The following is an 18,788-nucleotide window of genomic DNA, read 5'->3' as shown; positions in this document are numbered from 1 at the left end:
TATTTTACAACCCGCCCACAGCTCGACTGCGACACCACGGCCCAGCAACCCTCCTCCCAAGGGATCTATCAGCAGCAAGTATCGCCGACGAATCTTCGCCAGTGAGCAAGCGTGCAGGATGTTACTTCCTTGAGCTGGAGAGACGATTTGTGGAAAAGATTTTCCGGTGTTTTTTTCCCCTTCCGGAATGCTACAGAAACATTTTATTGCTACAAAACCATCACGCCGTAATGGGCTCACGGATGATGGTGCAAATAGAGCAGGAGAGTTGAGCCCATTATACCATTACTCAAACGATCCGTACCGTCCGCTGGCTGTAGCAGAGACAGTAAATGTGCCCACGCGCTAGCCGAAACACCCCAACCGAGAACCCGTGTGTGTGTGGGTAGTGAGTTATGGGAAAAGTTACAGCATGATTGGAAATCACACGTCCGTGTTTGCAACAGGTAGAGTTGGGTTACGATCTCAACAAGGTAATTGAACACTTTGAAACTCCCAGCCAAAGAAGGTGTGCTGGTGCTGGTGGCAGCAAACTTTCCATTTCCTAGATCGCTTCAAGGCGTGGATTCGCAACCCCCTCGATGCTTGAAACTTTGCGCTTTGAAATTGACAAAGGACTTTATTATCTGCCCCGGCGTGTCCCTGGTCTGCACGGGTTGAGGCGGCCACCATCGCCGCGCGGATTGCCGGCCCGACCGACAGCTGCCGGCACCATAAAGCGTTTAGAAAAAGGTAACGATTAAAACATCCCTCTGCAAAACTTTACCCATTGAGCCAAATCCGTCCAGTCCGTCCGAAACATCGTCCACAGAGGACCGCTCCAGTGTGCCGTCTTCCCTGCTGCACGAACACAAAAATGCAAACTCCTGGTGAGGTGTTTATTGGGAAAGATACGCTACGTTTACTTCCTCTGGTTAGGTAGACTAACAACCACCGGTATCCTACACCATAGCCGTCGCTCTACCTTGCCTTTCACTAACCCTTGATGCTTCACCAACAAATTAGCACATCAGGCCATACCTGAATTAGCATGCACCATTCGTGAGGCGCAATGTGTGGGACGCGCTCGGTCGGTTTCATCCCTCATGCTGTGCTGTATCTAAACGTATCGTTACGAGATGAGTTCGGCTTCCGGCTAGCGGGCACCGCCGGCCGAAAACTAAACCAGCCCGTAAGTTTTCGCAAACAACTTCAAGCTCGTGTAACTAAAAGCAAACCGGGGCGATAACAATTGTTTCGCAAAGTTTTACCCCTTCCACTTCGTAGTGTTTATCTGCGGAGAAGTAGACGACGCAACGCCTTTTCGTAACCGACCGAGCACGTGGGCACTTTCGCTCAAGCTTAAACCACACGCCGCCTTTAGTTTGGCCGGGAACGGCTGAACGAGTTGACAGTTACGAGTGCCTTCCCATGGTAAACGACCACGTGGAACGCTCAAAAGTTTGCCATCGTTCGAACCCACCGAGGCGGTTTCTAAGTGGCGCAATGATGAGATCACTTGAAAAGGTACGAGACTGTTTGGATATTTCTTATTATTTTCCACTGCCATACAATTTGATGATTACGTGAGGCTCGAAATACTACTTGTACTTACTCTAAGAACTCTACTTTACTTGGCAGTAAACAATCTATGTTTGGAAAAAGAATGACTATGGCTGGCTCTCGGCATCACGCCACCACACCCAGCAGACAGGCAGGCAGGATGTGATTTAGCATCTTTACTGCTTGTTCTGCAACGCTGCACACTATTTAACCATGTTAGCCGATCCTTTTAATGGAGGAGAAATTGAGATTAACCTCACCAGGCGGTTCACCCCCCCAAACGCCGGTCCAAAGTTTCCGGGCGGGGCAGGGTTGGCAATCAATCTTCCGAAAGCTTAGCGGTTGGTTACCCACCCGAAGGCTTAAATCAACTGAACCCATAAGTAACGAGCTGTACGAGCTTACCGTTACGATTCGCCTCGGACTGAGAATAGTGGCGGAAAGACAGAGTGGAACTAGTCGCGTTGCGTTGGCAGGGAATGGGTGTGAAAGTAAAGGGCTTCCGTAGAGTTTTTGCCACCATTACTTAACGATTGGGTATGTGAGAGAGTAAGCAACGTGCTCGGCTTACTATTTTCGGGGAATAAAAGCACATTCGTACATTTTCTCAAGCGGGCAACGCTTCGTTGTGTTGAAGGGGCCATTAAACGCCTGAAGGTATGCAAAATGCGTGTGATTTTTATACTTTCTGTTAGTAGTATACGCAGTTTGCATACCTTTAGGCACACTTCCACAACAGCACTAGAAGAAAGAAGAAATTAATTGTGCTTGTCTTGTTTATTGTAATTGTTTGTAACATATTTTCAAATATCCTTAATGGATGCATTATGCTCATCCAAATCATCCAACTTTCTTGTTCAGATTTTCTACCTAACAAACGAGTCGTTGACGGTTGACCCTTTTAATTGGACCTAATAACAAGCTTTCGGCGAAGACAAAAAAAAGCACACGACCCATTAATTTCTGCATGTAATTTAGTTACTTTAGTTCGGCACACTGCACACCAACCGGTTCAGCCAAAGCTTTAACCACAGACATATTAAACAATTCATCCCTTCATTGCCCAACCCAGACGGGCTTACCCGTTGGAGACCCGGTAGTAAAAAAAAAGTTACGAAAAAGAAATCACATTATAAAAACATGTACCCCGTGTACACGACCATTGCCCTATGTTTGCTTATTTTTCTTCTTCCGACTAGACTAACAACCCGTAACGCCATTGGACTGGGTTACCTCGTTGCCCAGAGAAAGGACGGCCGCCCGAAAAATGGGGTCCATGATTTATTGCGCCAGATGTCCGCGAACGTTGTGTCCACGTCGGCGTTGCGTTGCAGGAGGCAAACGGCAGACGGTGGCCATTACTGGACTGGGCTCCGTGACGCAGCCGGCTAAAGTGAGTTGAAATATTTCCACTTGCCCGAAAGTCCTGACCTGACCAAATGCAAAACCGGCAGGATCCGGTAGCATGCGCCTGCCCCAAATTTGGTCAGCAGTTTTGCATCCGTCTTTTTTTTCTCTCTCTCTCTCTCTCTCTCTCTTCTTCACCCTCTGTGAGCTTAGCTCGATGTAGTATTTGCTTCGTCCATTATGATTAACTACATTCGGGAGCACTTAAGCTCTCCACGGCTTGGCCCACGGCTTGCTGAATTATCTACTTGAACGTGCACACGAACACGTCCATCCGTTGGTGGTTTTAATCGCCAATGGTAGGATCATTATAATTATGATTCCGTACAGCGTATAGTCATTGTGCTTAGAACGTGAGCTTAAAGGCGCTTTTACGGAACTGAATCGAATGCCACAGCAATGCTTAATCGGGCATCCCAAGTGCCGATGCCGCCTCCCACCGGAAAGGATTAGAGAACGGGCCTGCCAGAGGGCAACCGATACATCCGTGCGCCAACATTGGCCTACGCTCCTACACTACGGATGAGTAAGTTTTATTGGTCTTGTTTCCGGTTTTGTGTAGGGCACCGCAACACTTCTCCTTCCTACCATAGAGTTGACTTAATGCGATGCAACAACTTGCACGGCATGGTAACCATCTTAAAGCGGATATGCTTGTTCGGAGGTTTCTTCCGTACTGAAAAGAATCATTCATTGATTGATAAGCAGAAGTGAAATTAACTGTAACGCATGCTACTGTGGCATACCGATACCATGACAAATTCAGATAAGACACCGGAAGTTGTGAATAAATTCTCTTCAAAATCCGCTTAAATCGCTCCCTAGAATAGACACACGCACACAATACTCTTATCAACGTGTGTTGCTTGTTCTAATCGCTCTCATTTTCTCTCACTTTAGGCATGTTAAAGTCATTCTTAGTCATTTATTTTAATTCATAGCGATCTACTATTTGCGATCTGCTTGTAGCACACTACTAACCCGACCTGAACGACCTGTGAACTTGTAAATGTTCCACCGACATGCAATAGTATGTCCTTACGCCCATTCGTGCGTCTGTTGGTTGTTTCAAGTCCGGTTGTTTTCATATCAGCATGCCCCCTCATCTCCCTGCTATGCCTTCATGAGTAGCTCGAAGCTCTTCGCTGCCACGTCCGCTTAGTAAAGGGCACTAACCTGTGTTATCCTTGCTTTCACATGCTTTCTTTAAATGTGCGTTCGCCCCGCCGGCATGTGTTCCAACGTTCAAGCGTGCAAGAAAGTGAGAAATTGTGCGAGTAAATGATTTATGCGACCCCGGGATGAAGGATAAAAGTTGTCCTGAGCCGGTCCTAACTACGCCCTCCTTGAATGATACGAATAACCAATGCTTCTTTTTTATCCCGCTCTCGATTGCTTTCCTTCCTTTACCTTTCTAACGCTTCAGTGTGGTCCTTTAGTGTTCCAAAGATCCGAAAGGTACGAAAGTAGAGCAACAAAAACAAAAGTTCCATTTCACTACAAACGGCACTCGGCTGGGTGCCATGTTTGAGAAGAAAGAGTTTTAAGAAAATGAACCCTAAAAGGGAAAGGAAAGTAGGAAAAACTGACCCGCTGGCCACAAAGCGTTCAGCACGCAATAAAAAATGGACCCACACGCTTCGGTGGAGGTGCCTGGTACTGGGTACCTTTTTTTTTGCTTTTGTTTCTACCTTCACTCACGCCCGGAAATACGGCGTGCGTGACCGCGAAAATGATCGCACTTTTATGGGAAATCAGCGGTGCGGGTAGTGGTGGTGCAAGTGGTACCGGCACTGCTCGATCGTAGCTAATGTACCGGCTGCATATTTAACGCACCCAGTGACCGTTTGGGCCGCTCGGCATGGGGGAAAAGTGCGTACGACACGAGCCGAGCGGGTCGCACGATCAATCTCGGCTAAGCATATCAACTAGCTACCCCCGAGCTACCCCGATTTGAAAGGCAAATTTTAAGTGAAGCCCAAACGACAGTTTCTTTCTTTTCCATGTTCTGTTTCGTCGTTTCGGGGTGACAAACGCAAACGTGTTTTTAATTGACGTTCGCCATCGCTTCACGCGGGTGTCCTTTGCTTCCTTTGCTGGAGCGTCGTTACCTGGATGAAGATAGATGAAATAAATTACCCATGTCAGTGCAATTTTCGGAACTCTGTTGTTGGCGAATGACGCTTACAGTGATGGCTAGAACCTAACGGTCAAAATTAATGTGAAGCTGCAGCGAAGGGCGATTAAGCTGGTTTGGATGAAAGCTAGAGCTCACGGTAATAGAGATTTGTAGTACGAAGATCATAAATTAGGTTATGAAGGAAACAAAAATTAATGTAAGCTTTTTCAAGCCGCTCAGAAAGCTTTTTGGATACTTACCTGCAAAGGGTTCGAGGGTTCTGCCCGCGTAACATTAACCATCGTTGGGTTTTACTGAGCGCCTGATGGTATGCAATTGTGTTGTCACATTCATTTTTAAACCATTTTTGGTAATTCTTTTAAATTAGCTGTAGCAATTAAGCAATGATGAAGTTTAGATTAGGCAATGAATTAAGCAATGATTTAAGATTAGAATTAGGTTAATTTCTTCTTTCACGTCAGGGTTTTTTTTATCTACAACACCTTTCTCTTACAATGTTTCTTCCTAGCTGTTAAAACTACGCAATGCAGAGAGTAATCAGCCTAAAGTTACAAAATGGAAACAATCAAATGAGGGGAGAAGCTTATGGACCCAATACAGCATTATAGCAACACCGCAAATGTAAGCATGTTTTTGTAAATATTGAAATAAATTTACTAACTAACTAACTTGCTAATTGTTTCATGACTCCCGTGCTAATTTATCAAAAAGCTGTTATGTTTTTTGTATAATTTTTAAAATGCTTATTTAATTTATTTCCTTAAAAATCAATGACATCCTTCTTCAGCGTGTTCATTAGGTAGTACTTCCTGTTAGAACACGCACTCAACATGTCGCTGATGTCCGCACAATGGAATTATCCCATTAAATCAAAATAATGAAGCAAATCTTAACAAATTAGCCAATTTCCCGGAAGAAACTTATTTTAGAACTCGCGCGCTCAGGACGCGCTGTCTCCTCTCGACACGCTCACGTTCTCGTTCATGATTTACATCACGAAGCTTATTGATGGTTCGTCTTTCGTCTTTTTTTTAATGTAAATCCCACCAAATCGCCAACGAATCTCACCTCCATTCCATTCAACGCGGTACGCAGTGTGGGCAAAAGTGCCTTATGCCTTCGCCATGTTCCGCGAACTACAGCAAAGGCAAATTCTTCACGGCGCACGTGCCGCGCGCGAGCTGCTGCTGAATGGACCGACACCGGACAGGAACAGTTAATTAATTGCAATTTGCATTCATCATTGGCGTGTCCGAGCAGCAGCTTTAAATAGCACGCCCACGCATTACCATCCATCGCGTTTGCGTTGTCGAACTGAAGCACGCTCGCCATGGTTCTGCTGGTGTACCTATTGGTTGTCGCTATCTGAGGAATGTGTTTTAAAATTAAATCTGATAAGCAATGGCACTTTCTTTTCACCGAGCTGTTTAGCGCGGTGTGCGCGGTGCATAACTTATCAGCATCACCCATTTAGCGATGCTCAACGCGCCGCTCAAATGCGACTCCAAACACCTTTCCACAGGATCAGGAGATCTGAATAAGATGCTTATCATCGAACTCCTGCCAGCAGATCTTAAAATGTTTACACACCGTTATCTGGAGAGCCGTTCCAAAGCCCGCCCAGCGGTTGGTGTTGACCCCAACATCGAGCGGCAAAAACTGGTCCCCTACTAGGGGTTAAGTTGTCAGCAACAGTGTTACCGCGTGGTGGCGTACACCCGGCAAAAACCCCCGCTCGTTTAACAGACACGTCCTTAACTATTGGCCAAATTACGGAGCCGGCATCCCTAATCCGAAAATAGCGACGCTCGAGCAATAATGCCCTACGTCTCCGGATAAAGGCCCCTACACACACACACACCCCTTCGTCGTTCGCTCCCGGGGCTGAAGGGTGATGGAAGTTTGAAAGTGTTTTAATTGTCAGCTAAGGCCATATCATCCTCCCAAAATCCGGCTAAACTTTCCCCCCAGCCGATCGAACCGAACACCGGCCAAATAGGGCCCAACCAAACACTGGGATGTACCGGCAGCATGAGGCATTGGTGGAGCAGGTTAAGCAACAAATAGGCCGATAGTCCAAAAAACTACTACCTCTACTAACCCGGCCCGGGGTGGTCTGTTTTGTCCCGGGCGGGCAGATTCTGGACCGGCATGTTTGCGCCTCCGAAGCCCTTTTTCCGAAATTCAATTTTCCGATCGAACAACGATGATAAGGATAAAGTTTTGTGTCTCCTTCCTTTCCTCCCAACCCACCAGGCTCCCTCCAAACCCGAGGGTGAACACTCCGTGAACGACCGGGTGAATGGGTAAAAAAGTTTCTATTACGGCTGGTTGTCGGGCTGGTAACACGGTCCGCCCGCCCCAAACAGACAATCGGTGGCCTAATGTGGATGCCAGTACCAGTTGACGGGGTTTTGCTTGCTGGCGCTTAGCTTACCCCATACCCACCGGAGGCAATCGTCTACCTCAGGCATGTGCAAGAGGGCTTTAGCTTCTTAGCTTTTTTTTGCTCACCTTCACATGCCAGGATGTGTGACTGCGTGTGTGTCGGCGGGAGGAAAACTTTCCGATCAAACACGTACACACGACACGCATCATCAACAATGTCGGACAGTTTGGACAAGCGATCAGATTCAGGGGGTGAGGAAAGGGGAAGGTCTGGTGAAGACATTTAGGAGGGGGGGGGGGGGAGTTAGGATGGGAAGTTAAAATTAATTTTCTAGCCTACACTTTTTATTCACACCTATCCAAACCAGCGAATCGATGCGTGCATCGAACATCCTTTTCGTTTATATGCCCGTTTAATCAGGAGTTGATAAAATATAGTAATTTTGAAATATGCTAATAAATTAAAATTGCCATGTGACAACAATTTGAACAGTGAGCGAAAAAGAAGCAAACAATTATTATTATTATTATTATTTTTTGTTAGTTAATCTTCAATGGGCCATCAATGGGCTGAGCAAATCGTAGAGTCTCTCTAGACCGGTGCGGTGGTGTAGCAAAGGCGATTAATCGATTGAGCCTGTGGTGGATTGCTTATAGCAATATCTTAGTTGTAATCAAGTAGCCATTGGTTACAGCAACCGTGGTTATACTGAATATCGAATAAATGTAGTTAGTCTTAGCTCACTCTTAGAACGATGTACATCGTCTTTCAATCGCTCCCACAAGCCACTAAGTAGGTTAGCGATAAAAGTGAATAGCGTCTTCTAACCGAAAGAGGCTCAAGGCCTAGAAGACGGCACCGTTCCACATACGGAGGAAGATTACTGCGATCCTGCCAGGAAAGTAGGCGTAAGGCATATCGCGCAAGCTTTCGTTAAATTGCCTCAAGTTCGGCATCGCCTTGAAGACGCAGTAGTGGAGCTGCAGAATACGCTCGATTGTTCCAAGACCGAACGTAAGATACTACAGTAGACAGTCTGGCGACGCAGTAGACGCATATAGGGTCGCGAAATTCTTTAGTGCTCCGTATAACCAGGCCAAGCAGTTGATTTTCTCTGGCTGTAACGCTCCAAAAAGATCGCCCAAGTTTTGAGCATAATTTTGTCGATTAACTGCTGAGTCGTCTATGAGATAGGTAGCAGTAGTTGGGCCTCTGCATTGACAAAAAGTCGCACAGAAACATTTCTCAATGCAGATCGTCGGGCCGTTACGCTTGCACCACAGACAGAAGGTATCGAGACAGAAGGTTGCAGCAACACGCAGTCACCTGTATTAGGCACTTTTTTATTACCTTAAGCCTCAAGGTTTACCCTTTTTCTTTTAAATTTGGTTTATGGAATTTTGAAAAATGTAGAAATTTACAATTTGATATCTTTTTACAACCACAAACATACTATTTGCCTGCCCAAAAGCTCATTAATCGCAATCTAGCAAGCTTTCGCCTTTTCTCTCCTTCCGGCTAATGCTACGGGTCTTAGCCGGGACTTTCAGGCGCATCTCCAACGCCTAATAAGCGATAAAAAGTTCATCTGTTTCGTAGCAAACAAAAAAGTCTATCCGCTTGCCCTTTGCCAATTGGCCTTTTAAGGCCCGTTGGGCCCAGCCGCAATTGGAAATAAAATGAAAAACCCTGCTCCGACGGCGCACAAATTTCATTTGCATTATTTGACCGTGTTCCGAAAGGCCGGATCGCTATAAAATATGCATAGAGCATGCGAGTTTTTTTGCTTTTCGTTGGTTAAAATCGTTCATAGAACTACACAACAACAAGAAAACGCCCAAACGGGGGGAACTGGAAAATGGGAATAATGGCAAACAGCATGTGTTGTGATAGGGGAAAAGGGAGAGAATACGGAAACAAAAACCACACTATCGAGCGTCAATTCCTTTTCCCATCGACGCGTGGAAGCGATGGAAAAATGGAAAAGGATAATCAGATCGGTATGAAATTGTAAAATATGCCCCATCAACAACCCTGGGTGTATGTGTTTGTGTGTCTTTCTGATGCGATTGCGTTGTCGCTTCCAATCGCTCGGAGATTGGTGTGAAGGGTAAATTGGCAAATATGTTATGCATTAACTTTAAAATCGAACGTTCAGCACCGTGGCAGGGCCGATGCCCTGTCGTTCAATGGTGTATGGTCGGGAGCGATGTTATGATAAGATTACATTTCAAACTGGTGAAACATTCAGAACCAAACGATGTATGGTATAAATGATATGTAATAAATATTGTAGAGATGGAACGTTACGGAGTTTAAGCATTTTTAAAACACTAGTTAATGAAACGAATCTATAGTTCGGTCCTGGCACTGATCCTGAACCCATATCGGTACCAAAACTGACCCAGAATCCATCCCATACCTGCAACTGATCCCCAACCTATAATGGTTCTAGCATTGATCCTAAATCCATACCGGGCCTCGAACATATCTCAAGCCCATACCGGATCGAACTTATATTGAGGCGGACTTAGAATTGATTCTCAACCCCCTCTCTCTCTCTCTCTCTTACTCTATTGTTGGCCTGCTCACGATAGAGCACGTCGATGTCACATGGCCCGGTCAACAACCCATACCAGGCTTACAACTGATCCTAAACCTCTCCGCTTCTGGATCTTATTTGCAAAAAAAAAACCGTACCTGTAACTGATACCATAAACAAACCTTTCTCGGAACTAAACAATCCCGAACGCATATGTTCCCTTTGGGTGCAAAATCTTTACACTGATCTGTCTTAGCCATGGAACGGATTGTAAAAGTATCCTGATCCAGGAACCTCATACAGTGCCTACAGTACCTTACTAGAAATTGGACAGCGGGATATTCTGCACTACTAACTATACAATAAAGTCGAAAGCAAAACCACATGAAGCGCTACGTACCTTCCGTCATCATTCTTTGTCGGCCTTACCTCGCACCAGATATCTTCGAGCTCCGGGAACGTTTGCACCGCAAACTTCCAAGTGTCCCAATTGTCTCCTGCGGTAAGACGTTCGATACCAGGAAGATTTGACGAAATTATGCCACTACCTGCAGCGCTTGTGAAGCCAGTGGAACTTGCATTCATCGTTGGTTTCTTGATTATTGATTGAAAAATACACTGCTTCAAATATCGTACCGTTCTGGGCCCCATAAGCTATTTGGAAGATGCGCAAATAACTGAACTATCTACTGCTCTGCTAGTCGGTTGATAACGTAATGAGTTTTATTATATATGTCTACTTCGATCTGTAATATTTTCGAAGTAAAACTTCGGCCTACTATGATGCACATAACCTAATAACATTTACATAAAGGTTCAGGACTTCATCCACCCTTTATCGAGTTTTCTTTCTTACACCTACCTATTTTTTATATATTTTCCATTGAAAACTGCAAGAAGGCCTAGCCGAAACGAAAAATCAACACACATTGTACTTAATTTTCCAATCTCAAGGTGTTGAGAGACTTTAAACCGCCCACGTTCGCTCACAATACTAACACAGTGGCATCCTATCAGCCCACAGACTCCGCTATCAGTCCATACTATTGACACCCTGTGTATAAGAGACGTTGACATCAATTTTGCATTTAAATGTACCTCCCTCCGCCACTACTTCGAAGTAACTAAACCCGATGAAGATAATCCTGCCTATAAAAACAACCGTACCGTAGCAGTACACACGGTCTTCTGGAGATGGGGTTCTAAGCGATGATGTGCCCCCTTTATCAAGAATGCTCCCGTCTCGGTGTGCAACGGCTGGATGGTGGAAGATGTAGAAGCCATTCCATATTTATATGTTTTGCTGCATTGCAAGCGACGTACCGGAGGAGCTAAAGGTACTTTTATAGTAGAAGCCATACCCACCGACAACTGCAACACTAAGCAACACATAAAGAGAGAGATTGTTGTGCAACGTGCAAGAAGGAAAAAACAGACACGAGCATACATAATTTAACGATGCATGCACGGGTCAGACTGGTAGGAGGGGAGGGGAGGAGGAGGGTTTTCATTTGCAAAACAGTCAACCGATAATCCTTCTGCATACAACACACACACACATAAGGACAGACACGGGTGGATGGTATTTCATTTAAATTTCATGCAAATCTAGTAAAACAACTCATAACACTAATGAAACAAACAAAGGTTCAAAAAACGCTCATAGAAGGTGCAGAGAAAAAGGAGAAAATGAGCAAAAACAAACCCACCCACCCAACCCACCACACGATAGGAGCACACGTGGCCCACGTTGGCGCAAAATGCGCGTTGTTTTGCAAAGTTTGTTTGTTCGTTTGTTCGTTTCTTTTTTTGTTTAAATAAAAATACATACATCACCATGCCATCCATAGCCCTGCACATTCGCCACGTGTGCCTGTGTGTGTGTGCGGCATCAATTTCAATTTATCTATCAATTATTCATACGATCATACCGTGGCCGATCCGCGCTTTGCTACCCTCCCACCCCTCTCCCCCTCTAGCTAACTGAACATTTCACTGCGACAATCCGCAACACTGATTGGAAAATACTTTATGAAACAAAACATTTGGCTGATTCGAAGCATTGCCAACATGCCGATCCCTCCAAGGCAGGAAGGCGCACACGCAAACATAGAGGAATGCTAACCTTTTTTTCAGTTCGATACGATTGCCAGCCGTAATCACACACAAGGACGGGTTTGAGTGGTGGGTATTGAACGGTTAAACACTTCTTTTTCTGTATTTTGGGCTTATGTACCGCGTGGGAAGGCTACATACACACCAACACACAAGTAAATGGCCGATAGGGATCTTCTGAAACACTCCAACCCTAAAAGGGACAAACAAAGAGCTGTTGTTTTTTTGTTTAAAAGGCACTCTCAACACAGTTTTCCCTCCCCTCGCGATTAGGTCGAGCTTCGACGATGCATTCTAAATCACAATGCCTTTATCAACAAAATTAAATTGCCTGTTCTTGATTGTACGGTTTGCTGTATGAATGAAATACAATAATCGAATATGAAAGGACTATTCAATTAAGAATAAATGTCGATAATTTGCTCCGTTTGTTTCTGTTGTTCGATTTCATTGAAACCAATTAGTTTATTTTCACATCACTCGCCCCGCGTCAATTATATGCTAACAACACTCAAATATCTCATAAACTCTGGAATAGATACTTTCAAGATTTAACTACTACAATTCCCCCAGGGTAAAAAGATCTCCAAAAACTAACCACTCCTAAGCCAGATCGTCTCCCCGCATGCCTGTATTGCACAGTCATTGTTCAGTCTGACACACACCCACCGTAATCCACCCAGTGTCTCCAAACTCCTTTTTGTCCGATGTCCGGACGAGCCTTTAGTAGAGATTGGCTATCTTTCCATCCCGATCCGCTGCATCCCCGGTTACGGATGTGATGCGTTTCGGGCAGTTTTCCTCCCCGCCCGCAGTGGAGTTCACCACGTCGCGCTTCAAGCGCATTGCCAACAGATCGCGCTTTCCTGCCTTTGCTTCCTCAGCCGCCGTATCCACCGGCTTGCGGGGCTGCTGTTTCTCAGCGGCCGGTGCAACATCGGCCGGTGCAACATCGACCGGTACCTCCACCGGTAACGGTGGTAGTGGGACGTTTTCCTCCTCCTTGATCTCACCATCCGGTGGCTGTTGTTGCTGTTTCGTTTCGCTCGCCTCGCTCGGTTCGGGCACACGGGTGACCTTTCCATTTGCATCCACTTTCGGCGCGACTGCCCGATTTTGTGTGGCTTCATTTTCGCTATCCGCTACTGCTACCGGAGCTGCTGGTGGCTTACTGTCACTACCATTCTGCTCTTGCTTAGCGAGTGTTTCGGTCGCTTGTTCGGCGGGTATCTCGCCGGCCCCTGCACCCTCGACCGGCAACCGATCGACGTCCGGTGAGGGAACGTTCCGCTCTCTATCCACCGTACCGTTTGCTGCAGCATCTCGTCCCGCTTGAAGGATAGTTTTGTTGTTTCCGCCAGCTTTCAGTAGCTTCACGATCGGATCGTTCGGAATCTTTGCGCCGTAGTCCCTCTTTCCGCTTGCATCGGGTTCGGGAAGAACGTCTTTCGATGGAGCAGCAGCACCATCACCGCCTTCCACCTTTTTGCCCACCTCCTGCGAATCGATGCTAACCTTTTTCTCGGCTATTTTCACCACAATCTCGTCCAGTTTCTTTAGCACCAATTGTTCCGTTTCTTTGTTTTTCTTCACCAGCTCTTCCTTGATGTTTTCCACCTCGGCTTGGAGTACCTTTTTGGCATTCTTCAGCTCGGTAATTTCCTTCGCAATTTTTTCCTTCTCCTCCACCGCTATTTCGTGCTCTTCCTTCAGTATCGCCTCATTATTGATCGCTACCGGGGGATCTTTGTGCTGTTCCTCTACGGCGTTTGGTTCGATATTGGCTCCATCGGCTCGTTTACCCTCTGGCAGGGGTTTTTTGACTTCCGTCTCAACAATACTTGGCTGTTCCGGGTTTTCCTTTACAGCAGCCTCTACCGGTAGCTCTATCTTTGGTATTACCTTCTCCGTTACCGATTCCACCGGTAGCACGGGCGGTGGGGCCGGTGCTTGCGGTTTTAGATCGTTTGCCAGTTTTTCGGGTACCAGCGGAGCCGGTGGCTTCCCCACGAGCTTTTCCAGCGCTGCCGGCACAACGGTTGGCTCATGCTCATGCCGCTCCGGCGTACGATCGATCGCCTGCAAATTGGCGTACGTTCCCAGCACCATGATGATGAACCCAAAGGCAATCATCACCTGGGCGAGCTGCTTTTCGCTAATGTTGGTTTTGCAAATCGTCATGTAGCAGGCGGCCGGTATGATCAAGCATATTGCCACACCGATCGTGGAGCCGACCAGCCCAATCACCACCTCGATCGACGGTATGAGCAAACCGAACACAAGCGCCACGACCACGATCGCTATCGTTAGCGGCCGAAACTTGGACTCCGGTATGTACATGTGCCCGTCGGACGCACGCTTGTACAGCAGCGAGTACAGGCTCACCCGGCAGGGGAAGATCGCAAGCGGAAAGCTGAACGCAACCGACAGCACAAAGCCCATCTTGATGATATCGCTCGCAAACGATGGGGTAAAATCGACCAGAATGTTACCGGAAAACCGGTGCCCGTTGAACGCGACGTACCCGAAGAATCCGATCGCCACGTAGATCATCGTGCAGATGTTGGTCGACTGTCGGATGACGCGACTCATCTTATCCAGCGAGGTGGTGGGCATCGTAGCGTACACTTCAAATATTTGCCTACAAAAACACAATAGACAGGATGGGTAAACCTCCTCACTATTGGGGATTACCTCCCCGTCCACAGTGCACTTACATCTGGCAGGACAGGGCCATGGTAAAAATCGGCATACACTGCAATATTCCGCCCCAGTTCCACAGGTCCAGTCGGTCGAACCAGCCGGAGTGAAACTTTATGCTCGATTCCGAAATCACCTTCAGCACCAGGCAAAGGTAGAACCCTAGCGAAGCGGTACAAACGGACGCCAAACTGTCCACGTTTCGCAGCATACCTAGCGGAATGATGCATACGATAGTGACGGCTATCATAACCCACGTTCGAAGCCCATCGCTTTCGCGCATGGACAGTATTTTCGCCGTGATTTGAGGGCCAAGGTCACCGACCACGACGAAGTAGGCAATGCACGTGCCCAACAGGTAGCCAACGACGCATAGCTCTACGAGTAGCTTCCCCGCAGAGCCGAACGCATAAAACGCTGGAAAAACAATGCACACACTACTTTAGTTTTGTGCGTTTTGGGACGCTTGACCGTACCATTTACCTATTTGTTCGAAGTTTTTGCGTCTCGAAATGATGGCCGATTTAACCATGTAGCTACACACCAACCGGGTAACATAGCTGCTAAGCAGTAGAAGCACTATTGACAGCACAATCCCGCACTGAAACAGAAACGGCGATAAAGCAGCATGGTGAGAACCGGAAATCCCCAGCAAATCCACATTATCTCAACACTTACCCTCTGGAAGCAAAAGGGCATAGAAAGGATGCCCACGCCGATAATACTGTTCGTGAGCGTGACCGTCTGCACGGTGTTCGTTTCCATCACGCACGCTGTATGCTTTTCCGTTTCATTATTTCTGAAGCACGATGCTTATTTAGTGTGGTTCTTTGCACAATTGTTTCGCCAAGCACGGTTTGTTTGCGTACGCGGCGATTCGTATGCAGTACGTGTTGTTTGTTTTGAAAACAGCTCTTCGCAAAACGTCAAAACTGCCCAAGGTTTATGGAGCGATGGTGTGAAGGGAAAATATATACAGGCCACCCTGTAGATTATCGAAATTATAGAAAAGTACGTTTTATTTTGAATATTTTACAGCCAAAAATGTTGGAAATTTTAAATAAACAATTTTTCATTACTAAATTAGCATACATTACGATAATTTTGCAAATAAATGCGGAAAAAGTCAGGTATGTGTGATTGATAACTGTGATTTTAAATGTTTCTGTTTGCGAATGATTTCGTAACGGTTTTTCCTATTGTTCCCCAGTTCTGCGAATCCATCTCAGTACGTTTGCTCCACAAGCGGCTCTGCTCGTTGGCGTCTTGCATAGTTTAGTGTTCAGTGTGCTCAAATCACTCTTTGATTGTTTATTTCTAACCAAAATCATGCATATAATCGGGGTAACGCCGAAAAACAACGCTCCATTCGGGATTGAGTGTTAATAATCAGTGCTTTATCATCGATTTTCAGATAACCTGCACCGCGGAAGACGGCACGCAGCAAACAATACTCGTCCAACCTTCGACCAGCCTGCTCAACGTTACGGCCCGCGGCATCCTGCCCTGGTTTTTCAGCCAGGACGTACCGCTGTTTGGCGTTATCGCGGAAAATTCTGTCGCCGTGCGAGTGAAAAGCGCAACGGACCCATTCCGGCACCTGCGTCACACCAAAAGCGCTTCATTCGATGGCAAAGGGTTTACGCTGCGGCGCAGCGTCAGGCACGGCGGAATTATTCGCATCGATGGTGCACTGAAAATTCCGATCGAAGAATTCTACCTGCTGTGTCCGGGGCTGTTTTACGGCACTGCCAAGTATCCTAACCTCAATCTGCTGCTCTCGCAACGTCGCTTCCGCCAGCAGATCGTAAGTCCGGCAACGCTTTGGACCATCCTGTCCGACTGTCTGCTCTGCCGGCAGTATAGCAACCGGCAGAGAACGCAAGACGACTTTAAGCTGGAAATGCGGCGGAAATATCTGGCCACGCAGCTGAAAGACTTCCGACCGATGATAGCGGAGCTGGAGGAACGGCTCAAAGAGACGGTCAAGTATGATCAGTTGAAAAAGATGCTACAGCAGACGATTGCCACCGTACACTCCCGGCAGGTGCAGCGCTACAAGGATCAGGGAAACCAGCTGAAACGGATGTTGCAATCGGTTTCGAATGAAAAGGAGCAGCTTCTAGCGGAACGAATGGTTCATGATACGGATACAGCCATGGCAATGGTTCGGGAAATTGTCGCAGCAAAGGTAGATGTAACGTGCAATGAGCTTGAAAACATGCTGGATCAGTTACAGGCGGAATTAGTTCAATTGAGTATGCAGTTGGAGCTGCAGCAAACGTGTGAGGCCAAGCTAGGAGAGCTCAATGAGTACGTTAAAGAGATTGAGCACATTTTCAATCGGTTGGATGCAACAGATTCTATGGAGTTTGAAATGCAGATTGCACGGTGTGCCGTTGCAAACAATCAATCATTGGTGCTGTTCAGTAAGCTAAGCGACGAACACGACAAGCAGCTCTATATAAGGTAAGAGTTGCTTTCGGTACAAATGAACAATTTTTCAGTGGCTGATCACTAATTTCATACATATGTTTTCAGTAATCTTCAAACCCACGCTCAATCCTTGACGATCGATATTCAATCTGCTGAAGAGCATGTGCAACGAGCTGCTAATGAAAAACGCATTGCTATGGAAAATCTGCATTTGCTGATGAATGATCTCGCCAATGATAACACACTCAACAGCGATCCCCCTTTGGACGACATTTTAAGTCAGCTGCACAACAACCTCAAAGGCATCGTACGAGCATCAATGGTCATAGCCAACGTTGAAGATACAATTGCAAAGCTTCAGCAAAAGATTTGGCATGAGTTTTCTGCCATCGGTGCGGTCCCTTTCGCCGAGCTGGAAGCCATTGCAGCGGTAAAATTTGCTGTGGAAGAACAACTGGATGCAAATGCTCGCGAAGGCTTTCTCGGTTTTGTCTATGATCGTATCCTAGAGGCTGGCAGCGGCCAAAAATGGATAGAAGGATTCTCTTGTACCGCGATATTTAAAACGCTAGACGGTGCTTTGCGTGTGCAGCAGCTGGTCGGACAGATGCGTGCCGATTTACCATTCTCATATATCGTACTGAATACACGTTTACGTTCAAGTTTGAACAGCTTTTTTCGGGACAGTGTAACGCAAGTGCTAAGTAGCGTTACCGCCACGAATTACAAGGACACTGTAGTAAAAGTAAACAGTATCGTTCAGCATATGGTGAGCCAACTTCGTGCTGCACAAGAGTTGAAGTCGGTCCGTGAACGATTGGAGCAACTACTTAACAGCAAAGCAGAGCTGATAGCAGAACTCGATCACGTTCGCAGTGCTAGTAACGTCCCAGTACCGAGGTAAGTATAAAGATTTTATACCATTCATGTTTTTAACTAATGGTTATGAGGCAAATTATTAGACATGCAATGGGATCAATTTTTACGTCGTCATAATGTTATACGTGTTTGTTGTAAAAGATTATCGTGAATCGCACAGCAGCAGCTTTGTTTTACTCCGTTGCTTTAAATTTCACTGCTCATCTCAACATATTCTTAAAAAGCAAGGTAAAAAAAAAATACTTCTCCTCCCCGACGGGGAATCGAACCCCGGTCTCCCGCGTGACAGGCGGGGATACTGACCACTATACTATCGAGGATGTGATGGGTAGGGGAAAATGTACACAATAAAAACGTCATGCTGCTACTCACCCCTATTGCGCAACGCATGCAGTAAGGGTGGAAATGTTAGAAAGTAGGGGGGTGGTTTCAAAAAGTGCGTGAATCGATAGAAAGAACATATCCTCGATAGTATAGTGGTCAGTATCCCCGCCTGTCACGCGGGAGACCGGGGTTCGATTCCCCGTCGGGGAGGAGAAATATTTTTTCGAGTTTTTTGCTAACGGTTTTGTAGTTGTTAGACAGTTGAATTCAGTTTGCTATTCAGTTACATACAATATTGAGGAAAATACAATTAT

At 46.3% G+C, this 18,788-nt stretch overlaps 1 protein-coding gene and 2 non-coding genes across 3 annotated transcripts; 1 reads left to right on the top strand and 2 right to left on the bottom strand.

Annotated features, from left to right (window-relative positions):
- Window positions 1–12,580: 12,580 nt before the first annotated feature.
- LOC120950758 (putative sodium-coupled neutral amino acid transporter 10) lies at window positions 12,581–15,742 on the bottom strand. The gene is made up of 4 exons (XM_040369036.2): window positions 15,514–15,742; window positions 15,319–15,436; window positions 14,853–15,252; window positions 12,581–14,776 (listed from the first exon to the last, which is right to left on the bottom strand). The coding sequence occupies exons 1-4, from the start codon at window positions 15,598–15,600 to the stop codon at window positions 12,859–12,861; spliced, it is 2,523 nt and encodes an 840-aa protein (XP_040224970.2). The 5' UTR covers window positions 15,601–15,742; the 3' UTR covers window positions 12,581–12,858.
- Window positions 15,743–18,398: 2,656 nt separating this feature from the next.
- Window positions 18,399–18,470, bottom strand: Trnad-guc (transfer RNA aspartic acid (anticodon GUC)). Its single transcript has one exon. It is a non-coding gene; the product is annotated as a tRNA-Asp (tRNA).
- A 142-nt stretch (window positions 18,471–18,612) lies between these two features.
- Trnad-guc (transfer RNA aspartic acid (anticodon GUC)) lies at window positions 18,613–18,684 on the top strand. Its single transcript has one exon. It is a non-coding gene; the product is annotated as a tRNA-Asp (tRNA).
- The last annotated feature ends 104 nt before the right edge of the window (window positions 18,685–18,788 follow it).

The sequence above is a fragment of the Anopheles coluzzii genome, chromosome 2 (assembly GCF_943734685.1).
Source record: "Anopheles coluzzii chromosome 2, AcolN3, whole genome shotgun sequence".
Taxonomy (NCBI): Eukaryota; Metazoa; Arthropoda; class Insecta; order Diptera; family Culicidae; genus Anopheles; species Anopheles coluzzii.
The sequence above is the reverse complement of the archived record's forward strand: the minus strand, read 5'-3'. Positions and strand labels throughout refer to the sequence as shown.